This window comes from Acinonyx jubatus, chromosome B3, assembly GCF_027475565.1.
Source record: "Acinonyx jubatus isolate Ajub_Pintada_27869175 chromosome B3, VMU_Ajub_asm_v1.0, whole genome shotgun sequence".
Lineage (NCBI taxonomy): Eukaryota > Metazoa > Chordata > Mammalia > Carnivora > Felidae > Acinonyx > Acinonyx jubatus.
The window spans coordinates 91773718-91794520 of record NC_069386.1 but is presented as its reverse complement, the minus strand read 5'-3'; the positions used below and the strand labels follow the sequence as shown (position 1 = coordinate 91794520).

Genomic DNA, 20803 nt, shown 5'->3' with positions numbered 1-20803 from the left:
ATAAACATTTTGATATTTTATGTTAGCAGGATGGTACAGGATACTAGAGCCAGAATTCCCAAATTTGTAACCCCACTGTGCCCCTCACTAGCTGCATGTGACATGGACAAGGTATTTAACTAGACTTTGTAGTTTTTCTTTATAAAATGAGGATAATATTACCTGCCTCCTAGTGTTACAAGGTTAACATGAGTCATTCAATCTAAGGTGGTTGGAGCACTGCCTAGTGGTTTTTATTTTTAACATCATCTACATCTGTCTGTTCTTTGATCTATCTTAGGTAGTTCCAGATGTGGAAGTGTTAAAAAGAAAAAAGGAATTTCATTGCCTGTTCCCCAAGTTCTACCTGTAACTTTAAAAATGAACATAATAGGGGCGCCTGGGTGGCGCAGTCGGTTAAGCGTCCGACTTCAGCCAGGTCACGATCTCGCGGTCCGTGAGTTCGAGCCCCGCGTCGGGCTCTGGGCTGATGGCTCGGAGCCTGGAGCCTGTTACCGATTCTGTGTCTCCCTCTCTCTCTGCCCCTCCCCCGTTCATGCTCTGTCTCTCTCTGTCCCAAAAATAAATTTAAAAACGGAGAAAAAAAATTTTTTTTTAAAAAATGAACATAACTGAGGAAAAAAAATAAAAATGAAAATGAACATAATTGAGAAGTGCAATAATTAAGAGCACCTTCCATTTTAGCACATTTTTCTGGCTTAGTATAAAACTACCACTGAAGAATTTATCTTTATAAATTTGTAATTTTTTATATGTAAAGTAAATGGCTACTCAAATTATTTTATGACTTTTGCTGAATTTCTCATCAGAAATAGTTCAGTGTTAAATTGTTAGTCAATAAAAGCAATTCCTTAATACAGACATTCACAGAAATTTTCCTCTACAATTGTATTTTGTCCTAAAATAAAGAATTTTCTGAGCTGTTTAGATGTTTGCTTTGGGATAGATTGCTGTTAAATACAGATTATTAGCAATCACCTTCATAGTTTAGAAAAAACTGAATGCAACTCAAAATCAACCTTACAAAAACAAAATGCTGTATTTTTTAGGGGATAAGAGTGATGGTGCAGTGTATACTATATAACTGATTCCTTTTTCTAAGTTAGGTCTTTTGTCTTTAATGGATACCTTAGAATTTTAGGTAATTTTTTTTCTCCATTGTTGGAGATATTTGACATAATATTTGAAGTATAATTGATTTTGGATTGGAGAGCAAATTATGCAGTATAACCCCCATTCATTCTCCCTCTTTTCTGTTTCATTATATATAAGAGTTTTTACCTTATTACTATTAAAATTTTTTTTTTTTAATATTTATTTATTTTTGAGAGGGAGACAGAGAATGTGAGCAGGGGAAGGGCAGAGAGAGGGAGATACAGAATCCGAAGCAGGCTCCAAGCTCTGAGCTGTCAGCACAGAGCCTGATGCGGGGCTCGAACTCACGAACTGTGAGATCATGACCCAGGCTGTGGTTGGACACTTAACCGACTTAGCCACCCAGGCACCCCATGCCTTATTACTATTTGAAATAGAATGTGATTCTTATATAGATGAGCAGTAAGGAATCATTTGCATTACTTATATGAGTTTTTCTTTTAATTTAATGTAAATTGATTTTGTAATATTTATACTACAAGTAATACAGGGAATATATACTTCATTTTATGTTGATTAGGTGGTCCAACTACAGGAATGGATGATTAAAGTCATCAATAATAATACTGCTATATGTGTAGAAGGAAAATTGACGTAAGTATAACATTTCAATATTCTTATAAAATGTATAACAAAATAAGATACTCATGTATAAGAGCTTAAAGGAGATTGATGGAAAATAGCATCCTCCTACAAAACAAAAGACTTTCTAACAAGGTTACAGACTGAAGACAGGAAAGTAAAATGACTATGCAGTACCTGACCATGTTGATTGTGAACAGCTTTCTTGGTTTTGCCTGTTAAGTTACTTTTAGAATAGTAACAGCTCAAATTTATATACACAGAGCTTTATTTTTTTTTCAGAGGTTCTAATAAGTGGACTGGTATTCTCTGCTTAATTATATATAGTTAGCTAATATTTACTACATGCATTTCAGTTCAGATTCTCACATGTAAATTGGGACAACCAGATTTAAATTACTGATCCAGAAAAGGAATCAGAATTATTTAAAACTTTGCCATACAGCTACATATTAGGTAATCATTGGCACTTTCTGGTTCTCCCTAAAGCAAAAGTATCATCAGGTAAGTGGGCTTTGCCTAATTCTGCTACTCTCTTATCACCATTTCCTTTTTTTCGAAACCAATTTCTTAGTGGTACAATATTTGTAATAAAAGGTTGTAATAAAATAATACAGGATATTACTGGTCAGGGTACTTAACCTAGAAGTTTGTAAGTTGATTATTTAAAATCTGCCTTCCCCACTCTATTTCTGCTTGTCTTGTGCCCATTTTCTTAATATCAAAGAGACAGTCTATGTTGCCTTTGTTGGAATCCCTGTTGCTGCTATCTTCCAAGCTATATGACCTGGACAAGTTACTTATTCTTTTTCAGTTTCAGTCTCTTTCTCTGCGCAGTGGTGATAATAATATTACCCATTCTTGTGTTATTTTGAGTATTAAATTAATATTTGCAAGACTTGAAAACAGTGCTTTTAGAGTGCTATTTAAATGTTAGTTAAATAAAATACAAAGGAACAAGATCACTGTATTAAAATAGTAGGAGTTTAACCCCATTTGACCAAATGAAAGGAACTTCACTGTCATATTATGCTTGTATTTAGTATGTTTATCTGATGAATTGGGAATGTTCAACATCTGTCTAATACATCGTAAAGTTTTGTTCTTTCTGTTTTATATTCTTAGCATCATTTAAGGAAATAAGAAGAGTAGATTTATGGGTTAGTGATTTGATTCTGCAGTTTGTTTTTTTCCCAACTGGAACCTCTTTTTGGTACTTTTTAAAGAGGAAGGTAAAAACACTTGGCTGTGTAGTGAGGGTAAAAAAAAACCCCGCAAGATTAGAGGGATCCAAACTGTATAACTGCATGAAATCTAACAACAGTATAGGCTCTGAGGAGAGGGACAGGAAAATCATTCTTTGGAAAGTTGGCATCAGTTAAGATGAAGTTGCAGGCATTGTCAGCATCAGTTATTTAGAGAAGGCCCCTGCTTCCTTGATGAGGATAAATTTTATATTAGTGGTTTGGTTTGGCCACAGTACAGTTTGGCACATTTTCTGAGGATCACATTAGCAAGGCAGTTGAGTTCTGCAATGTTTGGCCCTCAGATGTTTTGTAATTAGATGAATAACACTGCTAATGTAGCTGGAGTGCAAATTTATTACTTTCTATTATAATTTGTATACTTATATATGTACATTGTGATTATTGGTAAAATGTGAATACTTTGGTCTTAACTACGCTATTTTCTCCTAGAGACATCACTAACATATATTGGCACAGTAATGTAATTATAGAACGGATTAAGCACAACAAACTTAAGACTTTATCAGGCAACATTTATATATTAAAAGGGATGATAGACCGGATTTCCATGAAAGAAGCAGGTAAACACTGACATTATTAGTTGATAAATTACTTTCAGTGAAGCAGTTAACCATATTTCTAACTGATCTATATGTTTTTACTCTTAATTAGGTGTTTTAAAATGATGAATCAATCAAAACTAAGTTTTAAAACAGAATTGACCACATTATGTAAAACTATTATATGTGTTGGTCATTTTTCCCTGATTTAATCACCCTTGTTGACAGTTTGAGTCAGTCTAGTGATTTTAAAAAGTTCATGTGAGATATTATAAGGCTATAATTTAACTAGTTTATTGAACCTGCCCAGTACAACCCCATTCCTGGTATAATCTAATTTTCTGTCTATGCCTTGAACACGGTAATGTGGCTGAAGAAAAACACACCTGAGCATTCTACTTTAAGATGGTGATTACCAGCAAAAATTTTGGTCTCTTAGTGCCTTTTGGTGTCCTACCACATTTCCCTAATGCATTCACTCTCCCATCCTCCTTAGTGACTACTGCATATTTTTACAAATTTTCAATACCTCCTTTCTCCCACTCACAGGGGAGGTGGCAGGGAGGGGAGCACCTTAGCAATAGAAACAATCAGAAGAGAACTTCACCATCACCTAACTGACCTGCTTGCATCTATATCTGTTTTTGTTATGAATGAACTGTTCATGTTCTGTCTTTGTCAGCCTCTCCATTTGTACTCTATTTCTCATTTTTTCTCTTACTCAAGGATATCGCTCTAGTAATTCTCCCTTCTCCTGTCAAAACAAAAACAAACAAAAAAAATTCTTTTAACTCCACTTATTTCAGCCACTGTTTGCTCTTATTTACAGCAAAACAACTCAGAAGATTTGTTATATCTAATTCCTTGAATTCTTTCCCACTTTTAAAAAATTCTCTTTATCATGCCTTAAACCCCAAATCTTTACCAAACAGTCCTTATCACAGTTACCAGTGGCCCCCACATTGTTAAATCCAATATATGTTTACTGCACTCAATCACACTTACCCCCTTTTAATTCCTTATTTGCCTTCTGGAACACCATATTCCAATTTTCATGCCACCTCACTTCCTGTTCCTTCTTAGTTTATTTGCTTATTTTGCTCTTTCTTCTTTGCCTCTGAATAATAGGATAGACTAAAGCTCTTTCCACACTCAGTGCTGTGTTGATTTCTTTTAGGCTTTAAATTTCATCTATGTGATGACAAATGCCAAATTTATGTCTCTTACCAAAAATACTCCTCAAGCCACCCAACTCATTTTCCATCTGCCCATTTGACATCTCCACTAGGATATCTACAGGCATCTCAAACTTCATGTGTCTAAAACCTGATCTCCCTGAAATCTGTTTAATGGTCTTCCTCCTTTCTTTGTTTCCAGTGGCTAGCCAGAATCCTTGGAGACATCTTAAATCCTGTTTCTCTCACACCCACATCTAGTGGGTAGGTACATCCTATTGGCATTATCTCCAAAAATATATCCAGAACCCAGGCCTCTGCTGACCTCTATGGTATATACATCTCCCTTATCTTTTGTCTGAATGATTACAAAATCCTAACTGGTCTCGTTATTTCTTCACTTTTACTTCCACAGACTTCTCAAAATAGCAGCTAATACAGTCCTGTTAAAGTGAGTCAAATCCTGTGGCTCCTCTGCTCACAATCTTTATATAGCTTCCCATTTCACCCAAAGTCAAAGACTAGGTCATGAAGTAACCACAAGACCTTATAATCTTTCATGTTCCTCCACTGTTCCTATTCCCTTCTGAAGAGCCTCCTAGTACTAGCCTTTCTTCACTCTGCTCCATCTGCACTAATTTTTACAGACAGGCCAGGCACACACTTACCATAGCCTTTTGCTTTGTCCCTTTTGCTTCCAGTGTTTTAATCCCATATTAAACTCACTACCTCATGTCCTTCAGAGCTTTACTCAAATGATGCTATTTCAGTAAGAACCTCTCTGTCTTTTAAAAGTGCAATCTGCTTCCCTTTCCTCCCTCAGCATAAATACACTAATACTCCTTGACCCATTAAGTGCATAATTTTTCTCCATAGCATTGATGACCATCTAACAAAAAAAAATGTATGTTTATTGGTTTGCTTTCTGTTTGACATGAAAAGGCAGGTTCCATGAAGGCAGGGATTTTTGTTTCATTTTGTTGACTGATGAATCCTTAGTATTTGTGGCTGTGCCTGGCGCACAGTTAGCAATAAGTGTATATATTTTTAATGACTTAGTGAACCAATTACATGTCTTTAAAATTTTTGGCTTTTACGTAATTTTTTGTTTGTTTTTTGTTGAATAGGATATCCAAATTATCTCATAAGGAAGTTTATGTTTGGCTTTCCAGAAAAGTGGAAAGAGCATATTGATAATTTTCTAGAACAATTAAGGTAAAGTACTCCTTAACTTTTTAAAAACTAACTTTATTGAGGTATAATTTGCATTTGATAAAATGTGCCCATTTTGGGTATAAAATTGAAGGTTTTACAAATGTATCTTTTCATGTAGCCAATGTAAATTGGTTTTCTTTTTTTTTTTTCTGCAAATGACAGTTTTGAAGTAGTTCTCTTGATCTTGGATTTTTAGAAAGCAATAGTTTACTAGAATTTCTGTCATATGAAATAAATGTAAAAGGAAAATAACAGTGTTGACATTTCAGGAAGCATCCTCATTCACCCACCCTTTGAGAGGGTGTACATATTAAACATGAGTGTAAAGTTCTTGGTCCTTTTTCTTTCATTCATTCCTTCAGAAGTTAATATCAGTTGTTTAGCACACACCGTATTGGCACAGGGAAAGCAAAGAAAATTTGATTAATTCTTGCCCTTAAGGAACTCATAGGGGATACTGTGATACAAGTTAATTAATCATAGTACAATATAATAACTTAGAATGGAGGGAACAGTTTTTTCCTTTAAGGAGCCAGATTGGAAGTGTTTTTATGGGCATGCTGCCTCTATTGCAACTGTTCAACTCTGCCTTTGTAGCAGAAGAGCAGCCATAGACAGTAGTTGAATGAATGTGGTGGTGTGGATGAATGTGGTGAAATAAATAAAATTTGTTTCCAAAAATAGGTAATGGCAGGATTTGTCCTGTAATTTTTTTACAGGATTAGCTTAAGTAGAGATGTAAGAGTGCATAGAGTAGGAAGCACTTGGGTTTTATTTGATTCTGTTGACTTAAGACCTTATACTTAAGTTCTTTGTGGGAGAAAGGGTAGAATCATGAAGACTTAAATAATGTAAGATTTAAGGTAATCTTTGCTGGGCGCATAAAACTTTATCTGAGGGACTTTATTTAAATTTAGTTTTTTTGTTTTAGTTTTTTGAGATAAAAATTAAAGGAAAAATATTACACTTGTGTTTTAGGGCTTGTGAAAAGAAAGAGAGAAAGGCCAGACAAAAACAGAAAACTGGAAAATTTATCCCTGACGTACAAAAATCAGCGAAAAATAATGCAAGAGAAAACCAAACAGATGTTCTGCAAAGAGCCAGCACCACTTATGACATTGATTGTTGTCATTTGGGTATGTCTCTTCTTTTCTGCTGATATAGTGGCAAATTCTTACATGAGCTCCATATTTATCTGTTTATAGTTTATATTGTATTCAGTTTTTGACTTGTACTGCCTTGAAATTATTTTCTAATACTTAAAAAACTGTAGTGCAGTCTGCTCATAGTCAGCATTCAGCTTTTTTTTTTTTTTTTTTTTTAAAGAGAAGGAGAGAGCACATGTGCCTGAACTGGGGAGAGGGGCAGAGTGAGGGAGAGAGAAAATAGTAAGCAGGCTCCACGCTCAGCACAAAGCCCAACACAGGTCTCAGTCCCACAAACCATGAGATCATGACCTGAGCTGAAATCAAGAGTTGAACGCTCAACCAACTGAGCCCACCCCAGGCGCCTGGATTTTTCTTTTTCTTTTTTGAATGTCCATTACTATAAAGGTAGCTGGCAGAACTTTTTTGTGTTCACTCTTTGCCAAAACTATAATCTGACTAACATCCCATCGCACCCTCCCTGCTGGAAAAAAGTATGAACATTAACCTACAGCCCTTGCTAGATAATATTTTCGAAAGTGAATTCTTTAATATGGAAAGGCAGCTTATATATAATAATTTATTGAAATCTCCATCTTTGTACTCATAGAACTGAAAAATGGTAAGCGCAGGAGGTTGCCAGCAGCCCCAGAATTAAACGTGTGCCATGATAATTGCCAAAATAAACCACGATTAAGGTTCTCAGATGACCAAATGCATAATACTTGTCAAAATGGAGGAGAAAATGACTTAACTAATCAGGTAAACTTTTACTATACCCTATGATACGAAGAGTGATGGTGTGATGCTACTAAAAAGTTTTGGGACCAAATCAGAAATCATTTTGTTTGTTAAGTATCTGTTTGTTAAGTATCAGCTTAACAATCAGTTTGGCAATGTCTTGCTTGATATTTATTTTCTCACTGTCTCATTGGGAAACTGTAATCAGTAATAACAGAAAGGTTAGCTCTTAGAGTTAGGGTTAAAGTGTGTGTATGTGTTTGCACCTAACAAATCACATGTATTAAATTTATAAAAGAAATATCTAAGATAGTGGATGCCCACATGGTTCTTCCAAAGCTCAGGCTCTGGCAAATGAGTTTCTAAATACCTCCACTAATGAAATTTGTAGAACGGCAAGTACCTAGATACTTGTATGCTTAATACATACTGTGAAAATGCTTGAGGTCATGTTTATAGATAGTAGTTGTTAAAAAGCTAACTTTTTGTTTTGAAGGAAATAATTGGAAAGAAAGCATACAAAAAGTTGTCTTCAAAGAAACTTGAAAATTGTGAAAGAACAAATGAAAGGATAATTAAAAGTCAGAAGCAAGGTGATATATCTTTATTGGTTTTATAATAAGCATACAGCTCTTATTTGAAATGTTTTTAATATAATAAAAGTGATGTCTTAAATTTCCAAATCTAAAAATGGCAAACTAAGTATTACAGTCATTATAAATGTCTGGGGATTTTTTATTGTTTTGTTGGTTTTTTTTTTTAGAATTACTTTTTTTTTCTTTAAAGCATAATTAACATAGTGTTACTAGTTTCAGATGTACAATAGGGTTTTGCTTTTCTATACAGCATGATTTGCTGTAAAATCCATTACATTAGTAAAAAAATCCATTACATTACATACCATATGTATTTACTTGTAGGTTTGCTTCCCTTAATCTTGGCACTAAATAATTTTTATTATTTATTTATTTATCTATTTAATTATTTAAACTGTATGTCCAACATGGGCTTAAACTCATGACCCCAAGATCAAGACTCACATGCTCTACCAACTGAGCCAGCCAGGCTTCCCTAATCTTTTTGTTAAAAACAGAATTGTATATCATTTTAAATATGCTTTTTGGAATGTTTAAAGGCTATGAATCTTTTTATGAAATTAATGCCATAGTTTAGCTATGTGTGAGTGTGGATTTCCAGTATGATTTCATTGAAATCCTATATGACAGATTTAAAGAACCTTTTCTTGACACATTAGCAAGTTTGAAATTTCATATTGAGTTAAATCCATCAGCTTAGTAGCATTTTTTTGTATTTCTTCTTATAAGTGGAAAGTAGTGAAAGTGAAGAACATTTATAAGTGTTTAAAAGAAGTAGAGAGGAAGGCAATACTGTTTAGACTATCAGGATCATGTAACTTAGATTAAAGTATCCAGAATAGCTTGAATCTTCATTCAAATTATTTAATAAAATGAATAAAAATATTTTAAAAGTGATTTGTTCAAAATTAGAAATTTCAAAATTTTCAAATTTCCTGTTAAACATTTGAGTCAGATTTATATGAGGAATTAAAAGAAAACACTTCCTTCACAAAGATAGATAATTCCATTGAGAAATCTTATAGAAACTTTGCTTACCTTTTATCAGTACCACTTTTCCATGAATTATAATTTAGTGGCTTCTTTTCTCCCCAGCATTCAATATTACTCATCAGTCTTTAATTTTATCATTCATCTTGTAAAGTGGTACGTAACATGTGTAGGTCATTGAAGTATTTAACTAGGATGGTTGCTGTGACAATTTGTAATTTGTATATATTTATAATTGTAATTGGATAATTTACAATTAGAAATTAAATTAGTTTGGCTTCTGGTTTCTTAAGTTTCAAATTAGAGAATTTCTCTCATTTTAATTTGCTTTCTTTAGTGACACAGTATAATAAAGATTCTCAATTTCTGGTTTGCTTGTTATCCATGATACTTCATGGAGTTTGGGTGAATCAGCAGAAATGTCTTTCCACGGCCACCACTGGGGATGAGAATAGGGCCATACCTATCGAGTTCCATATCCCCCTAATTAGGATAGCTTCCATTCCGTATATTACATACCTAGTAAGGTTTTGCAACCTTACTGGTTTTCTTATGTCACCTAAATAAGATTTAACAAATACTGATTTATCATTTACTGTACATGTGAAAGACTCTGTACTAACTGCGGAAAAAAAAAAAAGAAAAAAGAAAAAAAGATTCCAAAAGCAAAAACAAAATTCATACCATTAAGGATTTTTTTTTTCAGTCTACTTCAAAGACAAATTTGTTAAGTATAATGCAAGGCACATTGTCAAACATGGCATTATTTAAAAGTATTCTGGAAATTTGAAGGAGAGTTTTCATTCAATTGAGAGAATCAGGGTAAAGTTTGTGGATTAGGTGGGTTATAGAATGGAATTGAAGCAGGTAGTGATTTGGTTTTTGAGTGAAGAAAACTTTCCATGTACAATGATATTAGTGAAAAGTTGAGAATCAGGAAAACCGTGGTGTAGTAGACATAGAATTTGGTTCACATTTGAGTACAGTGAGAGATTAGAACTACATTGAAGGCCAGACAGAGGAGCTTATATGTACACTAAGTAGACTTTAAGAAGTCAAGGACCGGTTGGTATAAAAAATATGTTTACAATTGAAGGGGCAGTAATCTGAATCAACCGGTGCTTCTGAAAAACTAATAATGGCAGTAGTGTGTACAATGGAGTTTATGGAGAAAAAAAATATATATTTTATTTTACAAAAAAAAATTCTGTGCTGTGTTTGTAGCTAATTTGAGATTTTGATCTTTGGTTTTGTCTTATGAAATTAAAGAGAGAACTGAAGAATCGAATGTATCCATTGACATTCTGACCTTAAGGCAACCGTTTTTCTTGGACGAAGAAAGAAAATGTATGGCTCTTAATCCGAAGAAAGCTTATATTTTAATGACACCACTTAAATCTAAAAAAGTGATAGAACAAAAATGCATGAAGTATAATCTCTCTTATAGCACCATTAAAGCAGTTACAGATTTTGCAGTGCCAAAGCATCAAAAAGAAAGTAAATCAGACTTAAATGAAACTAGCAGTTTGATCAGTAAGCCCACAAAAACCTTCAAAAATGCATTTGAGTTTAGTGAGGGCCATGAAAGTAAAAACAAGGAAGACTGCAGTGCATGTGATTTACTCACTGTCAACCAGAAAATCAAAATATCTAGTCCTAAAAAAGAACAAATGGTCACCTCTGACTTTAAGAAAAATGCAAGGTTGTTACCAAAATCGAAGAAAATAAAAAATGTGTCTATGTCATTTTACAAGCAGCAGTCCTCATCAGATTTGTCTAGTGAAGAGAGTGAAACAGAAAAGGGAATTAGAAGGAAAGCTGCAGTTGCTAAGAAAAATACAGCAAGAAATACTGAAGAAACAGTGGTTCACCTGAGGAAAAGCACAAGAAACACCACAAGGAAAATCCCAGTGATTTCTGAATCTGAAACTGAAGAAAGTGAAAGTGAATTTTATATCAAACAAAAGAAAGCTAGATGTTCTGCTAAAGAAAATCTTCAGAAGTCTGGTATTAGGAATGAGTTTCCAGTTATTGAGGCGATCAGATCTGATGAGACAAACAGGCATCCCTTTGAATGTTTTCCTGGTTTAATTCAGGATGAGGAATGGAATGAGAAGGAATTACAGAAACTTCATTGGTAAGTAGTTAGATTTGACTCTGAAATATCTAGAGTGGCCACACAACAGTTGAAGACCTAAAAATTCCAATAAAGGGCTGATTTAGTGACCTCTAATCATTAAAATGGAAAATATCCAAAAACACATGGAGAGAAATAACAATTTATACAAAGAATATAGGGAGAATACAGATAAAACTTCTAACTAGGTACTTTGTGGCCATCTCTACAACTTGCATATGAGCAAAGGAAAAGTTAACCTTCTTTTCTTTCCATTTAATATTTCAAGACAACTACCCTCCCCCTCAAGAAAAGGGTAATTGTGTGGGGGATGGATGTGTCATTTATCTTGATTGTGGTGATCATTTCCCCATGAAATGTATATAAAGTGATCCCATGTACACTGTATACAGTATGATTTATTTGCCACTTATACCTCAGGGTGTGGAAAATATTTTAACATAGACAAATGCTGCTCTCCCAGATCTTCATATTTTAAGAAATATTTTGTTGTTATTTTTTCTGTTTTAAAACCTTAAAGCTGAATTCAGACCTGCAGATTATTTAAGATGCTCTTTTCCCTGCATTTATAGAATAGAAATAGCCTCAAAAATTAGGTGATCCATCCAAGGTTTCATGGTTAGTGCTAGTAATAAACCAAGTACGACAAGAATTGGATTTGGCTGCATAGCCTTGACAAGCAGTTTGAGTAGTGCAGTAGCACTGGAAGCTAAAACATAGCTGAGCAATGAAGAGTGAGTGAAAGAGTAAAAACAACCTAGGTGGACAACACAAGAAATTGGCAGTGAAAGGGGACAACAAAATGGATAGGTAATAGAAGAATGTGAAGATAAGGGAAGACATATGTTTGATTGCTTGTTTGTAAGAGGACTCATGCCAGAGTATGGTGGTGTGTTGATGAAAATGATCTAGTAGAAAGGAAGATGTGATTGATCAGAGTGAAGAGCATAGAAACATACTACATTCAGTGATTCACTTGCTTGAGTACTCCCTAACCTTATATTTGGAATTTATTTTCAGATCTACCTTCTTGAAACACTATTCCTCAGGCATCTCTGTGCCACTACGCTCCTTTTTTAATTTCTTAAGTGTTCCTTCTCTGTCTTATTTTCAGGTAGTTAAGATAATTTTCCTTCTTCTCCATAGTTCTTGTTTGTGGATGCTTTCTTCCTATTATAATGTAGTCTTCAATGGTCTTTTCCTTCTATAGTTCTAACTTTACTCTTTGGACAGGGATTCCCAAATCTGTATCTCTAGTTCTAAATTCTTATATTTAGATTTTTATTTCCCTTTGCCTGCTGGACATCTCTGTATAAATCTCATTTACAGAGATTCTCACTTAATATGTCAAAAACTAAACATTTTTTCCCTGCCTATCTACTTTGTCTGACATTCCTGATTCTGAAAATGGAATTCTTTCAGTCAACTAGGTTTAACTCCTTGATCATTATTGATAACCTCAGGTAGCCTCTGTCCCCCTGGCCCACTCCTGGGGATGAGGGGGTTACCCCTTCCCAGTGTTTTTTATTCGTGTCTAACTTTGTAAAAAAATAAAAAATAATAAATAAAATGAAAAGTAAAAATTAAAAAATCTAATTAGTTCCCAAGGAACTATAGATTTTCCCACAGGACCATTCCATCTGCACCCTTTCTTGACACTACTTTTTTTCAGACTTTAAATGCCTGCCTACTTTAATGGAAGTAGCCTTGTATTTGTACTTTGTTGTTTTCATCTGGTGATCTGTTTTATATATCTTCAGATTCGTGTTTCTTTAAATTTTTTTTCAAGTTTTATTTATTTTTGAGAGAGAGAGCATGAGTTGGGGAGAGGCAGAGAGAGAGGGAGACACAGAATCTGAAGCACTCTCCAGGCTCTGAGCTGTCAGCACAGAGCTCGATGTGGGGCTCGAACTCACAGACTGTGAGATCATGACCTGAGCTGAAGTCAGACGCTTAACGGACTGAGCCACCCAGGCGCCCCTCTCCAGATTAGTTTTTGTGGTTTTTTTTAATGTTTATTTATTTTTGAGACAGAGAGAGACAGAGCATGAATGGGGGAGAGTCAGAGAGAGAGGGAAACACAGAATCTGAAACAGGCTCCAGGCTCCTAGCTGTCAGCACAGAGCCTGACACGGGGCTCGAACCCACGGACCGTGAGACCATGACCTGAGCCAAAGTCAGATGCTTAACCGAGCCACCCAGGCGCCCCCAGGTTAGTTTTAATGTATAGTTGTGATTCTAACATCAGAAACCTTCACTGCATTCTTACTCGTTTTCAAATTATATAGAGATCATTCTGCCTTAGATTGACAGCATATCATACTTTACCTTAATTATCTTTCCAGCTGTCTCTCCTGTTGTTTCGTTATAGTAAAGGTTCTCAACCTTTACTGTATATCCGTATCATCTAAGAAGATTATTTTAATACCTGAACTGCAAAGATTCCAGTTCCCAGTAAGATGAGGAAATCAGGAATATGACTGAGCCACCCAGGCATTCCCAGAAAGACTAGAATTTTAAGTAACACTGAAGTGGGGGCAGATTTCCAGGTTTCCTCTGGTGTTCCTTAACCTAGATTAAGGCCACTTAAAAATTAGAAGTTGTTGCTGAGGCATGACTAAGAGAGTTCAAAGAAAAGCCTTATATTTTTGGCTTGAGGAAGAGGGAAGGGGACTACTAACACTCAGAAACAGTGAAAGAAATCCCCAGTTTTCTTTTTCTTTTCTCCTTTCTCTTATGGCCCAGTCTGCATACAGTCCTGCAGGGGTAAAAATCACAGCAGCATATGGAGCCCATATGCACCTAAAACTCTGAAAGTAGGAAACCTTCTCTTCTGGAATATAGGACTCAGAAAGTGTAGGGCAACTTGTGTTACATGTTTCTTTTTCTGTCTTTTGTGCTTGACACTGCAGAAAGATGCAGTTGTGTGATATGTACTCCAGAGTTGGGTAACTAAAGCCCTAGCTTTCTGCCAAAGAACCAAAAACAGGAATCCTGGGGAACTAAAAGTTGCAAAGGGAAAATCTAGGGAAAACACCTTATATAAAGTTGTTTATGAATTTTAGATCTCACTCCTGAGTTGAGCATTTAAGGATTTGATCCTAAACAGCATACCCAAGACTGACAACTGAACTAAGAGGTAGACTGGCCCCCAGTTTCCAAGCCAGCCACTCAGTGTCTCCTACACAGAATATTTTAATATCACTGCAAAACTTTAAAAATGGAACTGATACTGAAACTGCAACCACAAAAGACTGACTAGAATTTATAGTTGTTACAACCAGGTTGATTGCCTGCTAAAACAAAAATATTAACATTCTCCATAGGATATAAACATGACCCAGAGTTTTATAGTATTTTTAAATGCCTAGGAAATAATCCAAAATTAGTCAGTATATGAAGAACCAGGAAAATTTTTAACTCTCATAGGAAAAAAAAGAACAGATGCCATTGCTAGGATGACACAGATGTTGAAATTATCTGACAAGATTCTGAAGCAGGTATATAAAATTGCTTCAGAAAAAAAGGCTGACAAGATGGCAGAAGTAGAGCAGAAGAAGAAGCGCACCTTCCCGTAAGTTCTCATACCACGGTGTGGATCTAGACCAGCTGCTGGACGCGTCTTACAAGCCGTTGATGCAGCTGTATGGGGCTGTGCAGTGGTGGCAGCTGAACGGAAGTTTGCAGAGGAAGCCTCAGAAGGATGCTGTCCCCATGGAGAAGTCCGAGGTGGTTAAGCACCTGTGGAACATGATCGTCCTGCCCAAGGTGGTAGGCAGTGTGGTGGCTGTCTACAATGCCAAGACCTTCAGCCAGGTGGAAATTAAGCCCAAGGTGATTGACCACTACCTGGGCAAGTTCTTCACCACCTACAAGCCTTTGAAGCAGGACAGGCCCAGCATCTGGGCCACCTACTCCTCCTGTTTCATCTCTCCCAAGTAGCCTGTTTAGCCAATAAAGACACAGACTTCTCTAGTCAAAAAAAAGAAAAAAGAAAACTCCAGGAACTAAGAGCATACATTCTTGAAAAGAACAGAAATTTAGAAAATCTCAGAGAGAAATAGAAGATAAAAAGAAGGATCAAATGGAAATTTTAGAACTGGAAAAATAGGATAATCAAAATATAAAACTTACTAGATAGGCTCAATAACAGAATGGAGAGGACAGAGGAAGGAGGCAGTCAGTATCAGGTATGAAGGAATAGCAAGAGAAATGGTATCTGGATATATAATAAATTGTTCTCTTGAGTTCTTTAAAGAAGAATGGAGAAGATGGTAAATTTTTACATTCCACTTGAAGCAGTAAAAAACTTAAGTATGTAGTAATCACTAGAGCAACTACTAAAAACTACAAAGATTTTTTTTATATACAATAGATAAAATACTAAAAAAAAAAAAAAAAGAATACAGAAAAGAAATAGAGAAATAGGAAACAAAACAGAAAGCAAATAAAATGGTTGACCTGAATCCAAACATTATGTTAGAGATCTAAATGCACCATTTAAAAAAAGATTGTCGGAATGAATTTAAAAACATTCCATTTTATTACCATGTAAAAGAAACTCACTTCAAATATGAATAGATAAGTTACAAGTAGAAGGGTAGAAAAATACCACGCACACTCATAGCTGGAGTGGCTGTACCCTATCAAAGATTTCAGTACAAAGAAAATTATCAAGGATAAAGAACATTACAAAATGATAGACCTGTGAGTTCACCAGGAAGAGAACAATCCTAAATGTATATGCACCGAACCCTCAAAATACATGAATCAAAATCTGACATAACTAAAAGGAAACAACTGAACTGAAAAGTTAAAACTACATTTATAGTTGGAAACTTCAATGCTTTTCTTTTGTAATGGTTGACTAGTAGACAAAACTAGCAAGGATACAAGAACTGAACACCACCATCAACCAACTATCTAATCAACATTTGTGTAACATTCCATTCAACAATAGGGAAAGAAATACATTTTTTTCCCCAAGGGTAGATGGATCATTCACCAGATAGAACATTGACTAGGTCACAAAACAAACCTTAACAAATTTAAAATAACTGAAGTCATACAGAGGGTATTCTCTCATCACAGTTGAATTAAACTACAAATCAATAAAAGAAAAATCAAAGGCACATTTCCAAGCAGTTGAAAGTTAAATAACATATTTGTGAATAATCCATGGGTCAAAAAGGACAAAGTCTCAAGAGAAAAAAAATGCTGAACAGAAATGAAAATATATCATAATTTGTGGTGTGAGCACAGAAGTTCACAAACAACTTTATATGGTGGTTTTATAGAGCTCAGTTCTGTTGGTTTCCATGGAACTTTCTACATAAACCATGGTACACTCTTAAATGAATGGGCGACTGTGTAATGAAAAGTAAGAACTATCGGTGTGTGTAACAACTTGAATGAATTTTAAAGGCATTATTCCAAGTGAAAAAAGCCAGATCAAATGGTTACATACTGTATGATTCCATTTATATCACATTCTGGAAAGAAAAAACTAAGAAAAGAGATCAGCAATTGCTGGTGATTATAGTGGTGGACAACAACAAAGAGGATGCACTAGGAATTTTTTTCAGTGTAATGGAACAGTTCTGTATCCTAACTGTGATCATGGCTCTACAAATCTGTTTATCCATTAAGATTCATAGAACCATATGCAAAAAGACCATTTACTGTATGTTAACTTAAAAAAAAATATGTTAAGGTGCCTAGACTGCATACTACTAAAATATTTAGATATGGCAAGCTTGGGTTTGGGCTCTCTAGTTTTTTCAAAGCTCTAATCTGCAGCCGTTCCTTTGAAATTTACCATACTATAAATATGAACTACTGTCTATTCCCTAACCTTATGTCCTGTCTCCTCATCTTCATTTCTTTGTCAATACTGTTGCCTCATTTTCAACTGTTATATTTTATCCATCCTTCAAATTTTCCCTCACATACCAGTCACCTCTTCCCTGTAACCTTTCTTTGTCATCACGTATTCCTGCTACCCACTCAATTGGGATATAATGCTTCTTTTTTTAACATAAAGTAATTCTAATCCTGACTGCACAGCAGAACAATCACCTGAGGAACTTCTGAAAAATGTGAAGTGTTGCCAATGCAAACCTACTAAATTGAAATCGTAAGGGACTGATTTTACGAATCTGTTTACTTGTTTACTGCCTTATTTGCTTGCTCGTACTTTTTTTTTAATGTTCATTTAGTTTTGAGAGAGAGAGACTAAGTGTGAGCAAGGGAGGGATAGAGATAGAGACACAGAATCTGAAGCAGGCTCCAGGCTCCAAGCTGTCCACACAGAGCCCGATGTGGGGCTCAAACTCAGGAACCACAAGATCATGACCTGAGCTGGAGTAGGACACTTAACCTTGACTGAACCACCCAGGTGCCCTGCTTGCTTGTACTTCTGATCTAAACTCCAATGACTCTGAGTTGCAGCCCAGTTTTGTACTCATCATGCTTATAACCTAGTTAGCAAATAATCACTCTTAAGTTTAGGAGAATATAGATCAGGGACATCTGACTTAGCTTAAGCAGATACTTGAACTAAGATCTGAAGGACAAATAAGAATTATTTAAGCCAAATGTCCATGATAAGTTCATTTGAAATAAAACAGCATATGTAAAAGTGGATAGGAGGAAAACACATTTAGAAATCCTAAAAGAAGGCCAAAATAAGTGGAGTACAGAAAATGAGGGACGAACAGTACGGGATGAGACTAGAGAGACCAGAACAATGAAAGTCATATTAAATGCTTTGGTTTTCATGCTAGGGAATTATAAAAGCAAGTTGCTTTTTACTTCCTCTGTCACCTATGAAAGCAAGTTTTAAGTAGAATTGGAGTGGCATGACTATATTTGCCTTTAAAAATTGTCTAGGATAAACTAGAGATGTGTTAATTACAGACTAATTTCTCATTAAATGCATTATTTTTATTTTTTAATTTTCTTAATGCTTATTTATTCATGAGACAGAGACAGAGTGTGAACAGGGGAGGGGCAGATAGAGAGGGAGACACAGAATCTGAAACAGGCTCCAGGCTCTGAGCTGTCAGCACAGAGTCCAACATGGGGCTCGAACCCACGAACTGTGAGGTCATGACCTGAGCCGAAGTGGGACGCTTAACCAACTGAGCCACCCAGGTGCCCCGCATTAAGTATTTTTATCATGAAAAATAGTCCTAGCAGTTCTACACTTGCAAATTAATGATGTACACAAATGGAAAACAATGTACACAAATGGAAGCTTGAGCCTCCATATCCTTTTAGTTCTCCACTTTAGAACACCTGTAGAATGATTATGTGCAAAAGAGTAGAGCATTCATTAACAATAAGTATTTGTCTTCCTTTTATACATGGAATGAGTGGTATTCTGTAGTCACCTGGTACCCATTCACAAGATCAGATTCACACAGATTTACAAGTAAATTTATTAATACCCTAACTCATCACTTCCTAATTATTTTACTAAATTTTATTATTGTTATATATGCCTTAAGTTCTTCACATCATTTGTGTCTGTATGGTGGAAATTCTGTGTAATTGTGTCCCATCACACATTTCTTATTCCACATTCAGAGACATCATGTTGGTAGCTTGAAATCAGCCACAATAGTTATTTACAATATGGAAATTGGCAAACACTACAAATAAGGACTATTTCAGTGAGAGCTGATTTTAAAAATTTACCAGCATAATAACGCTGCATAGGTTAATTAGATCTTTTCTGGCTGAACTGCCAGCTTAACTGCAATATGTAAAATATATTTGGGAGGAAGGGGAGCAGAAATACATGTGCCAGTTTCTAAATATTTACAAATAAACTTTAGAATGTAACTCATTTGTAAAGTTAGATGACAACCTTATATTGACTAACAGTTTTTTTCTCTTTCAGTTTTCATTTCCCTCAATTATATATAAAACATCACATTCTGTAAATTATAATAGAGTGAAAGCAAGAATAATACTTTTAAAAAAAGTTTGTTTTGAGAGAGCCTGTGTGCACTAGTGGGGGAGGGCAGATAGGATGTGAGAGGATCCTAAGCTGACAGCATAGAGCTCTACATGGGGCTTGATCCCATGAATTGTGAGACCATACATGACCTGAGCTGAAACTGAGTTGGACGCTTAACCAACTGAGCCATCCAGGTGCCCCAAAAATAACACTTTTTAATAAGAATTTATAACCTAGAATATATAGGAACTAAGAGCTCATTTTCCAATATACTTAGCACCAGCAAGGTTTGAGCAACATTGTTAAAAAGTTAGTCATGCTAGAGTCCCCCAGAAGATCAAATCACTGATAGGTGGACTTAGGAAAAAGATGTTGAAAGAAAGACCTGGGATGATTGTTCAGGTTTCATAGAATACAACAAAATAGAAGGTATCTACTCGATATGTAAAATTACACCTTTATATTTTAAGCACTCAAGTAAGTTACTGAGTGGAAATAATAGTATCGTCTTTTCAAACAGTTATCTAAAATGATTCCTTTAGCTGAATAAATCTCATTGATTTAGTGGTATGCATTCAGGAGGTTGTTTTTATTGATTTGAATTTCTGGTTCTTTAACTGGTTTTGGTCTTCCATAGTGCTTTTGCATCTTTTCCAAAGCACAAACCTGGTTTCTGGTCAGATGTAGCAATGGCTGTAGGTTCTCGATCTGCTGAAGAATGCCAGAGGAAATACATGGAAGACCCCAGAGGAAAAGAATCCCAGAAACCTGTCACTAAGAAAAAACCAGTTAATCCCAAAGGCCAAAATGGTAATCTTTATAAATTGTTTTTGCCTAGTTCTCAGTATTAATTTCTGATTAGTCACTAGATGTATTTTATATTTATCTATGTATCATCTTATAGGTGTTTTCTCAAAATGTTAAAGCTAGAAAGAACTATAAAGGTCATTATTTAATTTTTAAGTCTTATCTAGACAGTTACTTCTATCAATAGTAGCCTTAGCAGCCTTGTGCTTTGAGTTTGTTCTAGGAAACTAGATGCAGTTAGTTAGATATGCAGTTAGATCCAAAGATTCCAATATCTGGATTATTGTTCAAAGAGTCTATTGTAATCTGAGGCCACTTGGGAAAGACCTTCTAGAAATTCATAATAAAATTCAAAATAAATTTAGTTTTTGTACTCCCCAGGAGTACGCATTCCTGCTCAGGGTTTATGACAGGGCTTGTACTAAGCTTTAGAGCATATCCTATCCCTACCCTAATCCAGTAAGGTTTATATTTTTGCAAAATCAAT

The 20803-nt window shown here is 35.2% G+C and overlaps 1 protein-coding gene and 1 pseudogene across 8 annotated transcripts in view; both read left to right on the top strand.

Annotated features, from left to right (window-relative positions):
* MIS18BP1 (MIS18 binding protein 1) overlaps window positions 1-20803 on the top strand; it is a 67462-nt gene that overhangs the window by 26277 nt on the left and 20382 nt on the right. For 7 of the 8 annotated variants that reach the window (XM_053224433.1, XM_027065658.2, XM_053224431.1 and 4 more), the window contains 8 exons: window positions 1676-1749; window positions 3435-3565; window positions 5847-5934; window positions 6913-7070; window positions 7690-7841; window positions 8317-8413; window positions 10676-11543; window positions 20147-20319. In XM_053224433.1, the coding sequence (XP_053080408.1) occupies window positions 1676-1749; window positions 3435-3565; window positions 5847-5934; window positions 6913-7070; window positions 7690-7841; window positions 8317-8413; window positions 10676-11543; window positions 20147-20319 (1741 nt within the window). The remainder of the gene's footprint in view (window positions 1-1675; window positions 1750-3434; window positions 3566-5846; window positions 5935-6912; window positions 7071-7689; window positions 7842-8316; window positions 8414-10675; window positions 11544-20146; window positions 20320-20803) is intronic. The other variant, XM_027065660.2, reaches the window with a different exon arrangement.
* Window positions 11551-15541, top strand: LOC113601297 (40S ribosomal protein S15-like; annotated as a pseudogene).